General features: G+C 47.1%; 2 protein-coding genes across 4 annotated transcripts in view; one reads left to right on the top strand and one right to left on the bottom strand.

Moving 5' to 3' along the window:
• slc16a8 (solute carrier family 16 member 8) overlaps positions 1–1593 on the top strand; it is a 62754-nt gene extending 61161 nt beyond the window's left edge. For both annotated transcript variants that reach the window (XM_087978117.1, XM_087978118.1), the window contains exon 5: positions 861–1593. In XM_087978117.1, the coding sequence (XP_087834243.1) occupies positions 861–1192 (332 nt within the window). In that variant the 3' untranslated portion in view covers positions 1193–1593. The remainder of the gene's footprint in view (positions 1–860) is intronic.
• A 5359-nt stretch (positions 1594–6952) lies between these two features.
• Positions 6953–22025, bottom strand: part of pick1 (protein interacting with prkca 1) — a 45553-nt gene continuing 30480 nt past the window's right edge. For both annotated transcript variants that reach the window (XM_043680005.2, XM_043680004.2), the window contains exons 11-13: positions 16199–16249; positions 15642–15786; positions 6953–10085 (exon numbers count right to left, since the gene is read on the bottom strand). In XM_043680005.2, coding sequence (XP_043535940.1) covers positions 9865–10085; positions 15642–15786; positions 16199–16249 — 417 coding nt within the window. In that variant the 3' untranslated portion in view covers positions 6953–9864. The remainder of the gene's footprint in view (positions 10086–15641; positions 15787–16198; positions 16250–22025) is intronic.

The raw sequence follows: 22025 nt of genomic DNA, 5'->3' as shown, positions 1-22025 counted from the left end.
CATGATAAGCCCTGGTGTGTGTGGGGGGCCCCCAATTCCATGTAAATAACCTCCTGGTTGTTGCCTGGGATAGGGGCGGGGTGGGGGGTGCAAAAGACCTGAAGGCTTCCCTCCCACACCCCCACCACCAATCCCAGGGGGCCAGCCAGCGTGGCCCCTCTGTAAATATGTCTGATTTTACAACCTCCATTTCTGGGATGGCCTTGTGTTTGTCAACCAGCCTCAGCACCATCAACACTTGGATGCTGTGCTGTGATTGGGCCAGAGGCAGTGGATTCAATAACAGCCAATTAGACTCCAGGAGAGCAGATCTCTCGGTCTGGCTCCCAGGCAGAGTCCACCTGGGAATGGAAATATAAGCACTACCGCAGTTCGGTGGTCGTTGGGGGGGACGGTTTATAAAAAAGGAAAAAGAGTATATATATAACCAGGAGATTTAGAGTGTCCTCAGTTTCAAGCACTGACTCTGTGCTGGCTGGAGGCCACAGTAAAAGAAAAAAAAGTAAAAGAGAAAAAAGATAAACCTGGGAATCTCAGAGACTCCCAATGTCCTGGTTCAGTGGTTAGCACTGCTGCCTCACAGCACCAGGGACCCAGGTTCGATTCAGGCCTTGGGTGACTGTCTGTGTGGAGTTTGTACATTCTCCCAGTGTCTGTGTGGGTTTCCTCCTACAGTCCAAAGATGTGCAGATCAGGTGAATTGCCCATAGTGTTAGGTGCATGAGTTAGGTGTGGACTAACTAATGCACACCTAATGAACCCTATAGTTTCTATACTGTAGGGGAATCTAATCTAAAGTCTGGTTTTGTGGTAGTGAGCTGTGAGGGAATGGGCTGTAACTCAGACTGTCCCTCTTACAGGGCACCTGGTGGATGCTTTCAACAATTACCAGCTCATCTTCTACATGGCTGGCTCAGAGCTGATACTCTCGGCTGTGTTTCTGTCCGGAGCGTTTTATCTCTGCCTCAGACAGGAGCAGCCCGACAGCAGCAAGGGACAGCAGCAAGCGGAGGAGCTGGCCTTGGGGGAGAGCGACACGGTGCAGGACTGCACGGGGGATCTGTGTGAGAGCCTGAAGGAGGAAGGATCCCTGGAACAGAGCCTGAGCGGAGTTCCCAGGGACAGCAGTGGGACTGGCGCAGACACCGGAGATACAGCGTGTTCCGAGCAACATAGAAAGACCAGTTTATAAATAAGAGCTCAAGCAAAATAGAAAAGACCACTTCGGGCACGGCCGGGGACTGGGTACAAACTGATGCAAATAAATCAATCCGAGGAAAAGTGCTGGAGGAACAAAGGCCAGCTCCCCTCATTCCCCCAACCCTCCCGCCCTTCTCACCTGCCCCTCAGTTTTCTGCTTCTCTCCCCTGCCCCTTCACTCATGATGCTCCCCGATCAATCACTCAGTCTCTGACTCTCAATTGGACTTTCCCAGTCACTGGTAAACCCCGCTGCCCTCCATTCAATCCTCACTCACCTTCCCATTGGCTGCCTGTCCAAATAGCCGAGTGCTCAGTGCCCCCTTCCCTCTCCTGCTCCCTTTCAGACCCTTCCCTTTCCTATCCCTCCCCCACCCCATCTCTGTTTCACATTCACTCATTTCTCATTCTGGCCTTAATCGTGTCCCCATTGCTGTCGCCCCATTGTCTTCCTGTTATCTTTTCCTTCCTGACCCTCTCTACTGCCTCCTTCCTCCCTCATCGCCTTTCCCTCTCTTGTTCCCCCTCTCTCCTGCCTCTTTCCGCTCCCACTTTCTCTGTTTCTCCTGCACTTTATCCCGCTTTCTCTTTCCCACTCTCCTGTTCACACTTCCTCTCATTTGTCCCTCATCCCCATTATTTTCCCATTCAGGCCGCATGCTCTCTCTCCGTCTCCCTCCCACGTCTGCTTCCTTCTGAATCAGAGTGGTGCTGGAAAAACACAGCAGGTCAGGCAGCATCCGAGGAGCAGGAAAATCCCCCTTTAGGGCAAAAGCCCTTCATCAGGACTGAAGGCAGGGTGGCCTCTCCACCCTGGAAGCTCCCTGTCTTCAGTCCTGATGAAGGGCTTTTGCCTGAAAGGTGGATTTTCCTGCTCCTCAGATGCTGCCTGACCTGCTGTGTTTTTCCAGCACCACTCTGATCTAGATTTGGAGATGCCGGTGTTGGACTGGGGTGTACAAAATTAAAAATCACACAACACCAGGTTATAGTCCAACAGGTTTCATTGGAAGCACTAGCTTTCGGAGCGACGCTCCTTCATCAGGTGGTAGTGGAGGGCTCAATCCTAATACACAGAATTTATAGCGAAAATTTACAGTGTGATGTAACTGATATTATATATTGAAGAATTGATTATCTGTTAAGCCTTTCATCTGTTAGAATACAGTAATAGTTTCACAGAGAACACAGGGGCTAACACCTTCAACATATTGTCTAGATATCACCATTGTTAACAGCTAACCTGAGAATGCAACTTTTAAAAAAAGGTTTTGTAATTTACACATGATATTCTAACAGATGAAAGGCTTAACAGACAATCAATTTTTCAATGTATAATTTCAGTTACTTCACACTAAACTTTTACTATAAATTGTTAGGATTGAGCCCTCCACTATCACCTGATGCAGGAGCGTCGCTCCGAAAGCTAGTGTGCTTCCAATGAAGCCTGCTGGACTATAACCTGGTGTTGTGTGATTTTTTAACTTTGTACACTCTAATCTAGACTCTGATTTCCAGCATCTGCAGTCCTCACTCTGCCTTCCTTCTGGACCGCTCAGACATCGGTCCTCAGCCTGTCAGTGTCACATCGATACACCCAGCCCTGGCTGCAATGGTATGGCTTTGAGTGAAAGAGAATCCACTTAGTGGAATTTGTCAGTGATGTCTTACAATAAACAGCTGGAGAGAAAAGAAATAAAATTGTATCAGAAACAAGGAGCGTGTCAAAGTTGGTTGAGCAGATTTCAGTAAATCCTACAAACAATGGACAAAGATAGCCTCACCTTGTCACATCACACAAGGCTCATCATTAGTGGGCGGCACGGTGGTTAGCACTGCTGTCTCACAGCGCTAGAGACCCGGGTTCACTTCCCGCCTCAGGCGACTGACTGTGTGGAGTTTGCACGTTCTCCCTGTGTCTGCGTGGGTTTCCTCCGGGTGCTCCGGTTTCCTCCCACAGTCCAAAGATGTGCAGGTCAGGTGAATTGGCCATGCTAAATTGCCCGTAGTGTTAGGTATGGATGGGTTGCGCTTCGGCGGGGCAGTGTGGACTTGTTGGGCCGAAGGGCCTGTTTCCACTCTGTAAGTAATCTAATCTAATCTAATAAAAAAAAAAGTTACACTGCGGTGGGATATGTGTGCGTGTCCAGGAATATGAGTACTTGAGAGACAATCAGCAAATGTGAACATACCACCAATAGGAGAGTGAGAATGTTGTGAGACTATGTGCGAACGAGGGTAAGTGTGAGAGATGTACGAATGAGGGTGTAAGTGAACGAATTGGGGTGGCATGGTGGCTCAATGGTTAACACTGCTGCCTCACAGCGCTAGGGTCCTGGGTTCCATTCCACCCTCGGGCGATTGCCTGTGTGGAGTTTGCACATTCTCCCCTGACTGCGTGAGGTTTCCTTCCACTGCCCAAATATGGGCCGGCCATGCTAAATTGCCCATAGTGTCCAAGGATGTGCAGGGTAAGTGGGTTAGCTATTAGAAGTGCAGGGATAGATTAGGAGGGATGGGCTAGGTGCTCTGATTCCACCCTGGAGGGACACTAAGTGTTCACTTACATACTGGTGATTTTGAATATTCAATTAATAACTTTGACAGTCCTGTCCCTATCTGTCTTTTCAAAAGCATTAATTTATATTTAACTGTTCCGGCCTTCTCATTGATTTTCTTCTCAATAAAAGCCTCATTCTGCTCCATTCAGTTTGTTGTGAAAAAAACCCTTTGAATGTAAACCACTTCTGAGTGATAACCATCCCTTATCCTCACCAGCAACTCTTCACACCCTGTAAAATTCCTCTCCACCTCCCAGACTGACAGGAGCTTATTAGAAATGGCTGGATAAGCCAGAGTGATTAGCCAAACTCAGTGGTGAGCAAAGTATTTGAAAAATCCGAGGGACAGAATTTTTCACCATTTAGAGAGGCAATTATTAACCAAGGATAGTCAGCAAGGTTTTGTCAGGGGAACATCATCTCCTATGGGTTTGATTGAGTTTTTTTTTAAAAGTGGTGACTAAGTGGTAGATGATGATAGTGCGGTGAATGTAGTCTACATGGACTTTGGTCAAGGTTTTGACAAGATCTCACATGGCAGTCCAGTGAGGAAAGTAAATTGGTTTAGGGATGAACAAATCTAGGATGATGTGGCAGTGAAGGAGTCATGTGGGAAACAGGGATTCCACTTCACTTTGCCAGCACTGGGATGGAAAGGACCATTGGGATGGGCGACACCAGGACAGGGATCAGGATCTGGATGGGAAGGATAATAGGACGACTGTCACAAGGTCAGGTTTGTAAGTGGTCAATGGGTAGGTTGCTCTGGTGGGAGAGATAGTATTTGCATACAGTTGCACCCGGAAAAAGGGCATTCTTTAGATATTTTCTATAAAACCCATTCATAAATACTTTTAATAACCTCTGATGCAGATAGGACTTGAATCCAGGCCTCCTGGCTGAGAGATAGGGTCATTGCCACTGCACAAGACCTCCATATCTTATCTTTCCATATCTAGAAGAATTCTTACACACAACTGAATGTTTTTCTCCCCATGACCAAATCAACCATGGCATTTTAAAAAAAATTCTACTAACCACCACCAGTAAATCACCCATTTCCAACGGAATAATTCACATGCAAAGCCCTTTAAGGAAAATTCAAACTATCAAAGGTGAGGAAGAGTAGGGAAAACAAAAAAGGGCTAAATTGAAATGGAGTTCAAAGGGGCCAGGGTATTCTCTGTACAATCACAGACTATAAGGTACGGATGGAATGAATTAAAGACACAATTTGAGAGCATGGCGTAACATGTTAAACTTGCAACTGAGTATGTCAGATTTGAATATCGATAGCAAGGAACACTAATCTGGTCAAGAGTGAGACGCAGCCAGAATGATTAAAGGTGAAATTACTTCTATAACAAGATAAGAGTAGTCAGTGGAAACTTCACGGATAGAGTTAAGAAATCAAAAGACAGTAACAGGACGTGTAAGCAGACACCCAGATACAGAGAGATCTAGGGGCTCAGGTACTTAATTTTTTGTAGTTTGCTTCACAAATAGACAGGGTAGCTAAGAATGCATTTCGAATGCTTGTCTTTATTGCTCATGCTTTGAATACAGGAGTTGGGATGTCATGTTGAGGTTGTGCAGGACATTGGTGAGGCCTCTTCTGCAGTGCTGAATTCTGGTCACCCTGTTTATAGGAAGGACATTATTAAACTGGAGACGGTTCAGAAGAGATTTACCAGAATGTTGCTGGGAATTGGAGGTTTGCGTAATGGAGAGAGGCTGCGACTTTTTTTTCACTGGAGCTGGGGAGTTTGAGGGGTGACCTTATAGAGGTTTACCAATCATGCTAAACATAGATAAGGTGAATGGACAGGTGTCTATTCCCTAGGATAGGGTATTTCAAGACCAGGGGCATATTTTTAAGGTGAGAGAAGAAAGATTTAAAAGCACTAGGGGCAATTTTTCTACAGTGAGTGGTTTGTGTGTGAAAATATTTAAAGACAGCGCATCTTTGAGCAAGGTAATTCCAAAGTAGCATTCTTTAAATATGAAGATGGACATAGATACATTCTTGATGACAAAAAGGGTGAAAGATTATCAAGGGTATGCAAAAATGTAGAATTGAAGTTAAAACCAGATCAGCCATGATCTCTTTTATTCCTCATTCATGGGCTGAGAGTGTCAGTGGCGAGCCAGTGCCCATCCCTTGCCCTTGAGAAAGTGGGGCTGAGCTGCCTTCTTGAACCGCTGCAGTCCACCCACTTTGAGTTGACATACCCTTGTGGAGGCCATTCCAGGATTCTGACCCAATGGCAGTGGAGGAACAGTGATGTATTTCCAAGTCAGGGTGGTGAGACACTTTTTTTTGTAGATTACTTTACAGCGTGGAAACAGGCCCTTCGGCCCAACAAGCCTACACTGACCCGCCGAAGCGCAACCCACCCATACCCCTACATTTACCCCTTACCTAACACTACGGACAATTTAGCATGGCCAATTCACCTGACCTGCACATCTGTGGACTGTGGGAGGAAACCGGAGCACCCGGAGGAAACCCACACAGACACGGGGAGAATGTGCAAACTCCACACAGTCAGTCGCCTGAGGCGGGAATTGAACCCGGGTCTCTGGTGCTGCGAGGCAGCAGTGCTAACCACTGTGCCCACCGTGCCCCCACTTGATGGGGAACTTGCACATGGTGGTGTTCTCATGTATCTTCGGCTCTAGTCCTTGTGGATGGAAGTGGTCATGAGTTGGAAGGTGCTGTCTGAAGATTTTTGGTGAATTTCTGCAGTGCATCTTGTAGATAGAACACACTGCTGTTACTGAGCATTGGTGGTGGAGCGAGTGGATGGTTGTGGATGTGGTCCAATCATGCGGGCTGCTTTGTCCTGGATGGTGTCAAACTTCTTGAGTGTTGTTGGAGCTGCCCCCATCCAGGCAAGTGAATGGTGTCTTATTGTATGATTATGAATGGTGGAGTAGACTTGAAGGAGTGAATAGCTACTCTTGTTCATATATCAGATTTATGAATGAGTGAACAGGTTAGTACCTCGTGAATATTTACCCAATAGTATCCCAAATATGATTGAGCACAATATGCTTGAAAGGGAGAAATGGTGAAACAGCCAAGACTTTGGATTTAGGGAAGGGCAACTTCAATGGGAAGAGGCAGATAATGTCCACATTTTATCTGTGAATGGATTTGCACAGTTCAAAGACAGGAGATTATTGAAAAACATTCAATAAAGCATTTAATGTTTTACCAAACCTGTTCATACCCCAAAGAGGCAAGATTTCTACTTACCACAAAAATAAAACAGCTCTGGACAATTAAAAAGGGAAAGGACCAACATGAAGCTGAAAGATGAAGCACAGAATCCCCCCAACAGCAAAACAGCACAGACCCGAATAAAGTGAGAATGTAACAAAACCAATAGTAAAAGCCAGAGGTCCTGGAGTTGTAAACGACTTTCTTTCAGTGTGCAATCCTGTAAGAGTATAAGAGCCACGTGGTCTATTCAGATTACCATGCAACTCCACCCCACAGCTCACAGGGAATGTTGGCATGAGCTACAAGAAGGAAGAAACATGTAAAAGCAATGTGCAAGGGCTATCAAAATCAACACAGAAACATTCATAATGATCCAAAAATATAAGATGGTGATCAAGGTCAATCCTTAAAAACTCTCAGTTGTGGTGCTGGCAACGAAACCACGCAAACACTAAGACACTAGACAATGTTGCAGTCAAGGGTGTGGGTACCAGGACAGACCATCACAACCCACAGAGAGTGTGAATCAGGGACACGGACTCATCACAACGACCATCAGCAAATTATCACAATTGTAGATCCTGAGTATTGTTGAAAAAAGGCACATTTGGTCAAAGCTTGTTGTCTTGCACTTGTCAAAACATTTTGCAAGAACACCAATTCAAGAGGAAAAGCAGCCCAGATATAGCAAGGGAAGCAAATGTTGACTGGGTGGCACGTGGACTCAGTGTCAGAGATATCGCCATGGAGAATGTACCCATTAATGCTAATTGACAGTTAGCTGAGTTAGAGAGAAAGGTTACACCTGAAATGTTGACTTCTCCACCTCCTGATGCAGCCTGACTTGCTGTGTTCTTCCAGCTTCCTACCTGTCTACCTCCGATTGACAGTTAACTGCCAGGCTTTGTTTAAATTTGAAAGCAGGCAGGTCAACTCTGATTGGTCAGGGCAATGCCCTGAAAAAAGCACCAGTGAACAGCTGACACCTATTTTGTTCAGTTGAACCAGGTACTGTATGTGCATACTTTGCTGTCTGCAAGGAACAGAGCCATGTGTATTAATACATATATCATCCTGTACATGCAAGCATGCCACATGGCAAATCCAACGAACAATCCTAAGTTGGATGTCTGCATAATTCCTTGCACACAACTTCTTGGCCATCCACTTAAAATCTGCATTTTCCATGGATATGCCTTAACCAAAATCCACTTGCCAATGAATCAGCACTTACCTTTCTTGCAATAAAAATATTGGCCTCCTTCTCGAATTGGGATTCTTGCAATATGTCCTGATGAGCACAAGGAGGAAAGCATCAATAAAATCTGACCTTTTTCAGTGACCTACCAGCTCTGTCCCACCAATTATTGACTAATGAAGAAACTAAGGAGTGAAAATGCCCAGATGGTATTGATGCAAGCTCTTTAAAGGTACAGGTGCCTTATGACCTCTCAATTCAGAAACCATTCTTCTTGATCAGAAAGTTGTACGTCATCCTGCTGCTCAGAAAGGTGTTAAATGGAAGCAACAAAAGCATAGCAAGGAGGAGCAGAAAACAGGCCGTTCAACAGGATCCTGACTGACCTTCGACAGATAACATACAGGTCAAAATACACAAATAAATGGATATCTCTAAACGTGCTTCCATCAGAGCACTCTCCACCTGTGCAAGCTTTTCTTTTTCTTAATCCAAAGCCCTTTTACAAAGAACCATCATACCATTTGCCTTCGGAACTTCTCTGAGCACTGGACAGAGCAGCTTCTCATCATTTAAAAAAACATTCCTGCCACCTTCACCATTCACTCTCAGAGATTCATAAACGGCAGAGGAGGACATTCAGCCCATCTTAGCCCCTCACTATTGCACTCTCTTCACAACTGAATTTCTTCACCCAGCTTTGGAACATCAGTGAATTTGGATACTTCGCAGTCAGCCAATAGCCGAGGTCCCAGCACGGATCTTTGTGGTCTGCCCATCTGAAGATCACTGGGACAACCCTCACTTTCTCGATGCAAAAGAAGGAATTTCACAGCTGTGACCCGAATGCCTACCATCAGATAATTTATAACTCTGCTTAAAACACAAGGACAAATAAGGACAAAGCAGCCCACTTGATTGGCACCACATCCACAAACACCCACTCCCTCCACCACTGACGCTCAGTAGCAGCAGTGCGTGCTGTCTACGAGATGCACTGCAGAAATTCAGTAAAGATCCTTAGACAGCACCTTCCAAACCCATGTCAACTTCTGTCTAGAAGGACAAGGGCAGTAGATACAAGGGAACACCTGCAAGTTCCCCTGCACTCACCATCCTGATTTGGAAATATATTGCTGTTCCTTCCAGTCAAAATCCTGGAATTGTGGGTCTACTTCCAGCACATGGCCTGCAGTTTTTCAGGAAAGCAGCTCTCTACCCCACCTTCTCAAGGGCATGAGCAATAAATGCTGGCCCAGCCAATGACACCCACATCCCACAAGAGAATAAAGAAAACCTCAGGACCACGTGAGTGATGCTTGTTGAGGTGGGGGAATGCCTGAGTCAAAAACTCAAGTCCCTTGGTGAATAGGTTAACATGAAACAAAGGGTTGTCACTACTGTTAGCTTCATATAGGCACAGAACTGCACATCCCTCATGCCTAAAGACTCAGACACAAAGGACACGCTGAACAGGACACAATAAAACAAGGTCAGGTGTGAATAAAGTGCGTGCCCATAAAACATTTGTATTTAGTGTAAGGACCTAATGGGGATTAATGGTTGCATCCATTTGAGACATAAATAAAACAGTTCATCACTCAAACTATACACAGCACATTTCAGATTTGATTGTGTAAAGAGTTTCAATTTTCTGTCCAGACAGGAAAATTAGTTCTATTCATCATCAAATAATTTCTCTCCATTTTCCTCATTCTCCTTCTCATCCTCTTCCTCTGCGTCGGTATAAATATCCTTGGGACTGTAGTTCAACATTGTTTTCGTCAAATCCACCTCAATGGGAAACACATCAGCATCTTTTAAGACAGCGTAACATTCATCGTAGTATTTGGACATCGCAGAGACAAAGCGTTGGAGCTGGAACACGATGTCCTGAACTGAGAATTAGAACAGACCAGAGTCAGCTCAAGGTATGGTGACAGGACACAATGAGAATGGAACACTCAATGGTAGGAGGAGTGGGATATGGGGTTATGAGAGAGGGCTGTAAACTGAACTGACTTTACATGGAATAAATCAAAAAGCACTTGAGAAACTCAGCAGGTGTGGAGAGAGGAACACAGTTAATATCTCTAGAGGAATATGAAATTCGGAAGAAGGGTCACTGGACTCAAAATGTGAACTCTGGTTCTCTCTCCACAGATGCAGTCCGACCTGCTGAGCTTTTTCCAGCATTTTGTTTTTATTTCAGATTTCCAGCATCTGCAGTATTTTGCTTTAACTTGATTTTTGTGGAACATCGGTTTAAGCCTTAAACCTCCTCTGTTTTCTGTTAAGCCAGTTCACTATTCCAAGATATTCCTTGACTCCACATGTTCTGGCCATAAGTTAATTCTATGATACGAGGGCATTTTAGAAAATCAAAATATATTCAGTCTATTAAACTACCGTTGTCCACAATTTGATTGCTAGAGTCTTAGTCACACAGCACAGAAACAGATCCTTCGGTCCAACTCATCCATGCCAAGTTTCCCAAACTCAACAAAATTGGAGGTGTAGTGGACAGCGAAGAGGGTTACCTCAGATTACAACAGGATCTGGACCAGATGGGCCAATGGGCTGAGAAGTGGCAGATGGAGTTTAATTCAGATAAATGCAAGATGCTACATTTTGGGAAAGCAAATCTTAGCAGGACTTTTACAGATAATGGTAAGGTCCTTGGGAGTGTTGCTGAACAAAGTGATCTTGGAGTGCAGGTTCATAGCTCCTTGAAAGTGGAGTTGATAGGATAGTGAAGAATGCGTTTGGTATGCTTTCCTTTATTGGGCAGAGTAGTGAGTACAAGGAGTTGGAAGGTCATGTTCTGGCTGTACAGGACATTGATTAAGCCACTGTTGGAATATTGCGTGCAATTCTGGTCTCCTTCCTATCGGGAAGATGTTGTGAAACTTGAAAAGGTTCAGAAAAGATTTACAAGGATGTTGCCAGGATTGGAGGATTTGAGCTATGGGGAGAGGCTGAACAGGCTGGGGCTGTTTTCCCTGGAGTGTCGGAGGCTGAGGGGTGACCTTATAGAGGTTTACAAAATCATGAGGGGCATGGGTAGGATAAATAGACAACATCTCTTCCCTGGGGTCGGGGAGTCCAGAACTAGAGGGCATAGGTTTAGGGGGAGAGGGGAAAGATACAAAAGAGACCTAAGGGGCAACTGTTTCACACACAGAGGGTGGTACGTGTATGGAATGAGCTGCCAGAGGATGTGGTGGAGGCTAGTACAATTGCAACATTTAAGAGGCATTTGGATGGGTATATGAATAGGAAGGGTTTGGAGGGATATGGGCCGGGTGCTGGCAGGTGGGACTAGATTGGGTTGGGATATCTGGTTGGCGTGGACAGGTTGGACCGAAGGGTCTGTTTCCATGCTGTACATCTTGATGGCTCTAAACTAGTCCTACTTGCCTGTATTTAGCCCATATCCCTCTAAACCTTTCCTATTCATATACCTGTCCAAATGTCTTTTAAATGTTGTAACTGTACCTGCATCTACTACTTCCTCTGGCAGTTCATTCCACATATGAACCACCCTCTGTGTAAAAAGGTTGCCCCTCAGGCAACTTGCCTTTCTCCTCTCACCTTAAACCTATGTCCTCTAGCTTTGGGAAAATGACTGTAGCTACTCATCCTATCCATGCCTCTTGTGTTTTATAAACCTCTATAAGGTCACCCCACAGCCTCCGACGCTCCAGGAAAGGAAGGCCCCAGCCTACAGTACATGGATTGTACCAGGTCAAGAAGGCAGCTCACCACATCAGTATTTCTTCAAAATAATCTTGGCCCAATCCCAATTTTGTGTGAGATCCTCACAAACAACTCATAATATCTGTTAGCATTTGATCTTCAGAGCTGAAGATCTAGGTTCAGGTGAATGGGAGCTCTTCAAAGAATTTGATTTAGTGTGGTCAAGCCTGGCTTGCCCTTTTGAAATCTGCACTGTACATTAGAAATGCAGTCTCTCTGCCTTTGAGTAAAGGTTCCATTATCTTTCATCCCACCAATGTTTAGCAAACTTGTTCATAATAATCCCGACTTGTTCAATCACATTCATTGTCTACCACACCTCTGGCCTTTCTCCCTTTTTGTGTATATACTGTCTAGTTCCTTCCCTGAGTTAGTGCATGCCATGTATAGATGGGAGACTGAAGGGAGGGTAGTGTAGGATGGGTTTGGAGTCTGGGGTTAAAGGGGGATATGAAAAGGGTGGGATAGTCAGGAGTGAGATTGGAGTGAGACTATTAAGTTTCCTTCGCACTAGAAACTCCTAATTTGTTTTATTAATCCCCATTTTAATTGCTCTTCTTTTTGAAGGGGAATAAGTCTGGTAGCACAGAGGTCAGTATTCCTGCCTCTGGGTCAGATGCTCTGAGTTCAAGTCCCATATCACAACTTGGACAAATAGTCTGACTATCAATTGTAAATCTTTCCAGTGCACACCAACAGCAGACTGGAGAGCGGGAGAGACTACTGGTCAAAGAATCTGCAGTCTCTGTCAGCATGAACCAGAACTCCAGGTTGCAACATGCAACAGCAACATGGATTCCTCAGGAGGCCAGAGTGGCAATGCACACAGGTCAATCTCTGGTTTAGCTGAGGGGGATTCGGGAGTTATCCCCCTCTTGTGTCCACGATAGAGGATGAGGAGCTCTGGATTGGACCTCTCTTTGAGCAGAGAACATGAACTCAGTTTCTGGAGAGGCTACTGCCATTTGAGAGAGCTGCCTCCAGATTGAAGGCTTCCCCTTGTTCATGGACAGTCTCTGCTCCCGTCCCCAAGTTACTTCACTGAGAGGGGCTTCCTTCAGTCGTTCCGTTCACTTTGACCATTCTACTGATTCAATTGTAAATTGAAACTAATTAAGTTAACGTCACTCTTCCCTGGTTGTTCTCTTTCCCTTCCACTGCCCAGTTAGTATATTGCCTAGATTTGACTCCAGACCAGTGTGAGTACTGGCCTAATAAAAGACCGACAGTTTCGCAGGATCGTGGAACAGATTCAGCACAGGAGGCAGCTATGCAGCCTTCATCTCCATGTGAGCACACTGCCAGAGCAACCTGTCCCTCCTCTCCTCTTTCTCATCAGAGGCATATCGAATTCCCTTTGGCAAGGCCTACTTCAGTCAGTGAACATTGCGGAATCTGTGGAGGCTACAGTGCTGAAGCAGGCCATTCAGCCAACTGAGTCCACACCAACCCTCCGAAGAACATCCCACCCAAACCCACCTTTCTACTCTATCCCTGTAACCCTGCATTCCCCACGGCTAAGCCATCTAACCAAAACATCTCTGAAAACTAGGGGTAATTTAGCATGGCCAATCCTCCCTGACCTGCACATCTTTGGGCTGTGGGAGGAAACCGGAGCACTCGGAGGAAACCCACGCAGACCCGGGGAGAATGTGCAAACTCCACACAGTCAGTCGCCTTGTCTCTCTCTGCTTTCTGTTATCTTATCTAACCCTCCTCATCGTTCAATAAGTCACTTCTGAAGGTCCCACTGTCACTGCAGTTTGTTTATGATTGATTATGGAATTCTCTTTCACAGGAGGCAGTGAAGGCTGGCTCATTGAATGGGCTCTAGGCTGGCTGAGGTACATCACTGATAGAGGGAGTTAACAGTTAGGATGGGGAGGGGGCAGACAGAAAAATGCAAGGCCTCCACCAACTCAACTGTGATCTTATTGAGTGGTGCAGCAGGTTTTGAAGGAACAGAAGGCAGAGCTCCTACTCCTTTGTTCTTAGGATTTGCATTTACATAGCGCTGTTCATGGTCTCAGGACATCCCAAAGCACACTCGATATCCACAGTAAGGGGAATGAGGACAGTCCCTTCCCCAGCCCAGCACGCACTGACTCAACTCCATTAACCCCTGACCCCACACCATCGCTCCTGACCCATCTCCATTAACTCCCGACCTGTCCCTATTGCCTCTAACCCACCCAAAGGCTGTACCACCCAAACCCCGTCAGCCCCTGAACCAACTCAGTCACCACCAGTATTACCCCAGAACACGCAGAGACCACTCCGCTACAGCTGACCCCACCCGCCAACCCTGCCTTTCCCCCACCAACCCCACTCTGCCAATCCTGAACCCACCCCACCAACCCCTGACCCTCTCCCACCAACCCCTGACCCCACCCCGCCAACCCCTGACCCCACCCTACCAACCCCTGACCCTCTCCCACCAACCCCTGACCCTCTCCCACCAACCCCTGACCCTCTCCCACCAACCCCTGACCCCACCAACCCCTGACCCCACCCCGCCAACCCCTGACCCCACCCCACCAATTCTGACCTTCTCCCACCAACCCCTGACCCTCTCTCGCCAACCCTGACCCCACCCTGTCAACCCCGGACTCCACCCCACCAACCCCTGACCCCACTCTGCCAACCCTGACCCTCTCCCACCCACCCCTGACCCCACCCCAACAATGCCTGACCCTCTCCCACCAATCTGACCCCACCCTGCCAACCCTGCCCTTCCCCAACCAATCCCACTCTGCCAATCCTGAACCCACCCCACCAACCCCTGACCCTCTCCCACCAACCCCTGACCCCACCCTACCAACCCCTGACCCCACCCTACCAACCCCTGACCCTCTCCCGCCAACCCCTGACCCCGCCAACCCCTGACCCCACCCCACCAATTCTGACCTTCTCCCACCAACCCCTGACCCTCTCTCGCCAACCCTGACCCCACCCTGTCAACCCCGGACTCCACCCCAACAACCCCTGACCCCACTCTGCCAACCCTGACCCTCTCCCACCCACCCCTGACCCCACCCCACCAATGCCTGACCCTCTCCCACCAATCTGACCCCACCCTGCCAACCCCTGACCCCACCCCACCAACCCCTGACCCTCTCCCGCCAACCCTGACCCCACCCTGCTAACCCTGACCCTCTCCCACCAACCCCTGACCCCACCCCACCAACCCCTGACCCACCCTGCCAACCCCAATCCCACCCCGCCAACCCCTGACCCTCTCCCAACTCCTGACCCTCTCCCACCAAACCCTGACCCCATTCTGCCAACTTCTGACCCCACCCCAACCCCTGACCCCACCCTGCCAACCTCTGACCCTCTCCCACAAACCCCTGACCCCACCCCAGCAACCCCTGACCCGCTCCCAACAACCCCTGACCCTACACCACCAACTCCTGACCGTCTCCCACCATCTTCTGACCCTATTCTGCCAACCCTGACCCTCACCCACCAACCCCTGGCCTCACCCCACCAACTCCTGACCCTCTCCCACCAACCCCTGACCCAATTCTGCCAACCTGACCCCACCCCGCCAACCCCTGACCCCTCTCCAAGCAACCTCTGACCCCACTCTGCCAAGCTGACCCCATGCTATCACTGGCCTGATCCTGACACCTCCAGGCTCAGGAGGACCGATCACTGAACAATCTGTACACGTTAACTAAGTTAAAACTAACCATGTTTTTGGTCCAAAAGTTCAATTTTCTCCAAAACATCCTTCCTCATTTTGGCGAAACGTGCTCGGGCCTCCTGACGACAGCGGAGGATTAAGCGGTATTCGTAGTTTCCTGTGCCAACTCGGTACAGAGGCTCCTGCAGAGCCTGGCCACGACAATGAGCAGGGGAGATGGGAGGAAGAGAAAGAACTTAAATAGAGAAACAGAGACTGCAGTACACCACAACCATTCACTGGACCACAGCAGCACAACATCAGGTCACAACATGGGAGGAGGGAGGATACTGAACCCACAAGCTTCAGTATCAGAGATTGTCCCACAACGATCAAACAAGATCACTCTCCCAATTTCCCCCGAGAGTGCCCAAACCCCATCCTGGATTTGCCTCAGGACTGGAGTGTCCTGTGCACCCAGCTGGAGTGAACACACAACCTCAGCCCCTGTCAGTGTTGTATCGAGTCCTGATCAGCTGTGTACAAGTCAGCGGCCACTAATAACAGCAGCCACTCACAACTGCTTCAGGCAGCGCTCAGGGAGAGTGGGCAGGGTTCACTCACTATGCAGCTGTATTCTTCATCATCCATCTCTTTCACCTTCAAGCAATATGACTGCAAGGAAAAAGGGAGACTGAGTCAGGGAAAGCAGCAATTCCTTCCTCATATCTGCAACACCTTCCATTTATATTTCCATCCCTCCTAATCATACCCACATCTCTCCCACTTATATCTCCATCCCCTCCTATGTGAGTCCCTATTCCCGCACTTGAACCTAATCCCCTCCCATTTTGTCCACATCCCTCCCATTTAAACCCACAATCCATTCCCTTCAAATCCACATCCCTCCTATTTAATTCCAATCCCCTCCCATTTTATGCCCACGTCTCTCCCATTTATAACTCCATCTCCTCCCTTTTTATATCCAATCCTTCCCAGTTAATTCCCATCCTCTCCCATAGACACCTGTATCCCTCCCATTTAACTAAAGTCCCTGATTCCCAGACTTAATATCCAAATTCTCAAAGTGATCAACACCCAACTCCAGACTTTCCACTGCACTTTACAGCATTTACAAACGTAGTCAGTGTTTTAGGAGAATCATATGTCCATTTCAGTGATTGTGATTGTGGAGTTAATGGTTGTTTCGAGAAATTGGGGAAACATCCCACTCTTCCTGGAGTTTTGTACATCTACCTGAGAAAGCAGACAGGATGGAAATTTAAGGTTCAAATGTTCATTCAAAACGTGGTAATTCCAATAGAGCAGCACTCCCTCAGTACTGACCCTGTGACAGTGCAGCACTCCCTCAGGACTGACCCTCCGACAGTGCAGCACTCCCTCAGCACTGACCCTCCGACAGTGCAGCACTCCCTCAGCACTGACCCTCCGACAGTGCAGCACTCCCTCAGCACTGACCCTCCGACAGTGCAGCACTCCCTCAGCACTGACCCTCCGACAGTGCAGCACTCCCTCAGCACTGACCCTCCGACAGTGCAGCACTCCCTCAGCACTGACCCTCCGACAGTGCAGCACTCGTTCAGCACTTTCTCAGCACTGACCTTCCGACAGTGCAGCACTCCCTTGGCACTGACCCTCCGACAGTGCAGCGCTCCCACAGCACTGACCCTCCGACAGTTCAGCGCTCCCACAGCACTGACCCTCCGACAGTTCAGCGCTCCCACAGCACTGACCCTCCGACAGTTCAGCGCTCCCACAGCACTGACCCTCCGACAGCCACCGACCCTCCGACAGCCACCGACCCTCCGACAGCCACCGACCCTCCGACAGCACAGCACTCCCTCAGCACTGACCCTACGACAGCCACCGACCTTCCGACAGTGCAGCATTCCCTCCTTATCCACCCTGTCAGCCCCTTTTCTGTATTGAAAAAGTTGACTCTCAGTTTTCTAAATTCCAGCGAGTACAGGCCCAATCTAATTAACTTCTCCTCGAGTCCCTCCATAAACAGTGTCATCCGAGAGAACCTCATCTGGACTGCCTTAAATGTCAGTATATCTTTCCTCAGACAAAGATAATAAAACTGTTCACTATATTTCAGCTGTGGTCTGACTAGTGTCTTGCATAGTTTTCACAAGACCTCCTTACTTCTTTACTCCATTCCCTCTGAAATAAAGGCCAACATTCCATTTGCCTTCTCTGTTTCCTGGTAAATTTGGAAGTTAGCTTTTCGTGATTCAGGCAAGACAATTTCCAAATCCCTCTACTCTGTAGCTTTCTGCAGTCTCTCTCCATTTAAATAATTAGGCTGGGGCTGTTTTCCCTGGAGCATCGGAGGCTGAGGAATGACCTCAGAGGTTTATAAAATCATTGGGGTGGCACAGTGGTTAGCACTGCTGCCTCACAGCGCTAGAGACCTGGGTTCAATTCCCACCTCAGGCAACTGTCTGTTTGGAGGTTGCACATTCTCCCCGTGTCTGCGTGGGTTTCCTCACACAGTCCAAAAATGTGCAGGTTAGGTGAATTGGCCATGCTAAACTGCCCGTAGTATTAGGTGAAGGGGTAAATGTAGGGGAATGGGTCCGGGTGGGTTGCTCTTCGGAGGGTCGGTGTGGACTTGTTGGGCCGAAGGGCCTGCTTCCACACTAAGTAATCATGAGGCGGATGGATAGGATAAATAGACAAGGTCATTCCCTGGGGTAGAGGAGTCCACAACTAAAGGGCATAGGTTTAAGGTGAGAGGGGAAAGATTTAAAAGGGACCTAAGGGGCAACTTTTTCAGAGGGTGGTACGTGTATGGAATAGGCTGCCAGAGGAAGTGGTGGAGGCTGGTACAATTACAACATTTGAAAAGCATCTGGATGGGTATACGAATAGAAAGGGTTTAGAGGGATATGGGCCAAGTGCTGGCAAATGGGACCAGATTAGTTTAGAATATCTGGTCAGCATGGATGAGTTGAACTGAAGGGTCTGAGTCCGTGCTATAGATCTCTATGACTAACAATATCTGCCAAAATGCATAATATCACTTTTTCCCACATTATATTCCTTCTGCCGAGTTTCTGCCCATTCACATAATTTGTCTACAGCCCACTGCAGAAATTTGGTGTGTCCCGCATCCCTTGCCTTTCCATGCATTTTTGTGAACTTGGCTATAGTTCATCCACTTGCCTCATCTAGATCATCAATACATATTGTAAGTAATAATAGCCTCAGCACTGATCCACTAGTGACGTCACGTCACTAGTGACAGTTTGTCATTGCGAAAATAGCCCCCTTATCCCAACCCTCTATCATCCATTAATGAGCTAATCCTCTATCCATGCGAATAAACTCCCCTCCAACACCATGGGCAGTTATTACGTCGCCTTATCTCAAGGTACCCTATCAAATGTGTTTTAGAAATTCAAATGTATTCCATCTACAGCTTCCCCTTTCTTTACCCTGCTTCTTACCAGCTTCAAGAATTGTAATTAACTTGTGAGACATGATTTCCCCTTCATGAAGGTGTGTTGCCTCTGTTTGATTATGTATTTCTAAGTACTCTATTATTGCATCTCATTACAATAGATTGGAACTTTTTCCCAATGACATACGTTAAGGTAACTGATCTATAGTTAGCTGGGTTTTGTCAGTTTCCCTTCTTGAATAAGGGTGTTACATTGGCAATTTTCCAGTCATAGAGATGTACAACATGGAAAGAGACCCTTTGGTCCAACCCGTCCATGCCAACCAGATATCCCAACCCAATCTAGTCCCACCTGCCAGCACCCGGCCCATATCCCTCCAAACCCTTCCTATTCATATACCCATCCAAATGCCTCTTAAATATTGCAATTGTACCAGCCTCCCCCAGATCCTCCGGCAGCTCATTCCATATACGTAACACCCTCTGCATGAAAATGTTGCCCCTTAGGTCTCTTTTATATCTTTCCCCTCTCACCCTAAACCTATGCCCTCTAGTTCTGGACTCCCCGACCCCAGGGAAAAGACTTTGTCTATTTATCCTATAAAGTCACCCCTCAGCCTCCCACACTCCAGGGAAAACAGCCCCAACCTGTTCAGCCTCTCTCTAGAGATCAAATCCTCCAACCCTGGCAACATCCTTGTAAATCTTTTGTGAACCCTTTCAAAGTTCACAACATCTTTCCGATAGGAAGGAGACCAGAGATGCACGCAATATTCCAAAAGTGGCCTAACCAATGTCCTGTACAGCTGCACATGACCTCCCAACTCCTGTACTCAATACTCTGACTAATAAACGAAAGCATACCAAACGCCTTCTTCACTATCCTATCTACCTGCGATTCCACTTTCAAGGAGTTATGAACCTGCACTCCAAGGTCTCTTTGTTCAGCAACACTCCCTAGGACCTTACCATTATCTGTAAAAGTCCTGCTAAGATTTGCTTTCCCAGAATGCTGCACCTCGCATTTATCTGAATTAAACTCCATCTGCCACTTCTCAGCCCATTGGCCCATCTGGTCCAGATCCTGTTGTAATCTGAGGTAACCCTCTTCGCTGTCCACTGCACCTCCAATTGTGGTGTCATCTGCAGATTTACTAACTATATCGCTTATGCTCACATCCAAATCATTTATGTAAATGACAAAAAGTAGAGGACCCAGCACCAATTCTTGTGGCACTCCACTGGTCACAGGCCTCCAGTCTGAAAAACAACCCTTCACCACCAATGTCTGTCTTCTACCTTTGAGCCAGTTCTGTATTCAAATAGCTAGTTCTCCCTGTATTCCACGAGATCTAACCTTGCTAATCAGTCTCCCATGGGGAACCTTGTCAAACGCCTTACTGAAGTCCATATAGATCACATCTACCACTCTGCCCTCATCAATCTTCTTTGTTACTTCTTCAAAAAACTCAATCAAGTTTGTGAGACATGATTTCCCATGCACAAAGCCATGTTGACTATCCCAAATCAGTCCTTGCCTTTCCAAATACATGTACATCCTGTCCCTCAGGATTCCCTCCAACAACGTGCCCACCACTGAGGTCAGGCTCACCGGTCTATAGTTCCCTGGCTTGTCCTTCTTAAACAGTGGCACCATGTTTGCCAACCTCCAGTCTTCCGGCACCTCACCTGTGACTATCGATGATACAAATATCTCAGCAAGAGGCCCTGCAATCATTTCTCTTGCTTCCCACAGAGTTCTCAGGTACACCTGATCAGGTCCTGGGGATTTATCCACCTTTAACCATTTCAAGACATCCAGCACTTCTCCTCTGTAATCTGGTCATTTTGCAAGATGTCACCATCTATTTCCATATCCTTTTCCACAGTAAATACTGATGCAAAATATTCATTTAGTATCTCCCCCATTTTCTGCAGCTCCACACAAAGACTGCCTTGCTGACCTTTGAGGAACCCTGTTCTCTCCCTAGTTACTCTTTTGTCCTTAATATATTTGTAAAAACCCTTTGGATTCTCCTTAATTCTATTTGCCAAAGCTATCTCATGTCCCCGTTTTGCCCTCCTGATTGCCCTCTTAAGTATACTCCTACTTCCTTTATACTCTTTTAAGGATTCACTCGATCTATCCTGTCTATACCTGACATGTGCTTCCTTCTTTTTCTTAACCAAACCCTCAATTTCTTTAGTCATCCAGCATTCCTTACACCTACCAGCCTTTCCTTCCACCCTAACAGGAATATACTTTCTCTGGACTCTAGTTATCTGATTTCTGAAGGCTTCCCATTTTCCAGCTGACCCTTTACCTGTGAACATCTGCCTCCAATCTGCGTTCGAAAGTTCTGGCCTTTCTCCAATTTAGAACTTCAACTTTTAGATCTGCTCTATCCTTTTCCATCACGATTTTTAAACAGTTCTTTTGTAGAATGTGAGAATTTTTGGAAGGTTACTACAATTCTCTGTAGCTGCTTAGAGTCATACTGTCATAAAGATGTACATCACGGAAACAGACGCTTCAGTCCATGCCAACCAGGTATCTCAACCCAATCTAGTCCCACCTGCCAGTACCCGGCCCATATCCCTCCAAACCCTTCCTATTCATTTGCCCATCCAAATGCCTCTTAAATGTTACAATTGTACCAGCCTCCACCACATCCTCTGGCAGCTCATTCCATACACGTACCACCTTCTGTGTGAAACAGTTGCCCCTTAGGTCTCTTTTATATCTTTCCCCTCTCACCCTAAACCTTATGCCCTCTAGTTCTGAACTCCCCGACCCCAGGGGAAAGACTTTGTCTATTTATCCTATCCATGCCCCTCATAATTTTGTAAACCCCTATAAGGTCACCCCTCAGCCTCCCACGCTCCAGGGAAAACAGCCCCAGCCTGTTCAGCCTCTCCCGATAGATCAAATCCTCCAACCCTGGCAACATCCTTGTAAATCTTTTTTGAATCCTTTCAAGTTTCACAACATCTTTCCGATAGGAAGGAGACCAGAATTGC

This window comes from Chiloscyllium plagiosum, unplaced genomic scaffold (genome assembly GCF_037043375.1).
Source record: "Chiloscyllium plagiosum isolate Xiang-an unplaced genomic scaffold, Cpla_swu_hap1 HiC_scaffold_33, whole genome shotgun sequence".
Lineage (NCBI taxonomy): Eukaryota > Metazoa > Chordata > Chondrichthyes > Orectolobiformes > Hemiscylliidae > Chiloscyllium > Chiloscyllium plagiosum.
The sequence above is the reverse complement of the archived record's forward strand: the minus strand, read 5'-3'. Positions and strand labels throughout refer to the sequence as shown.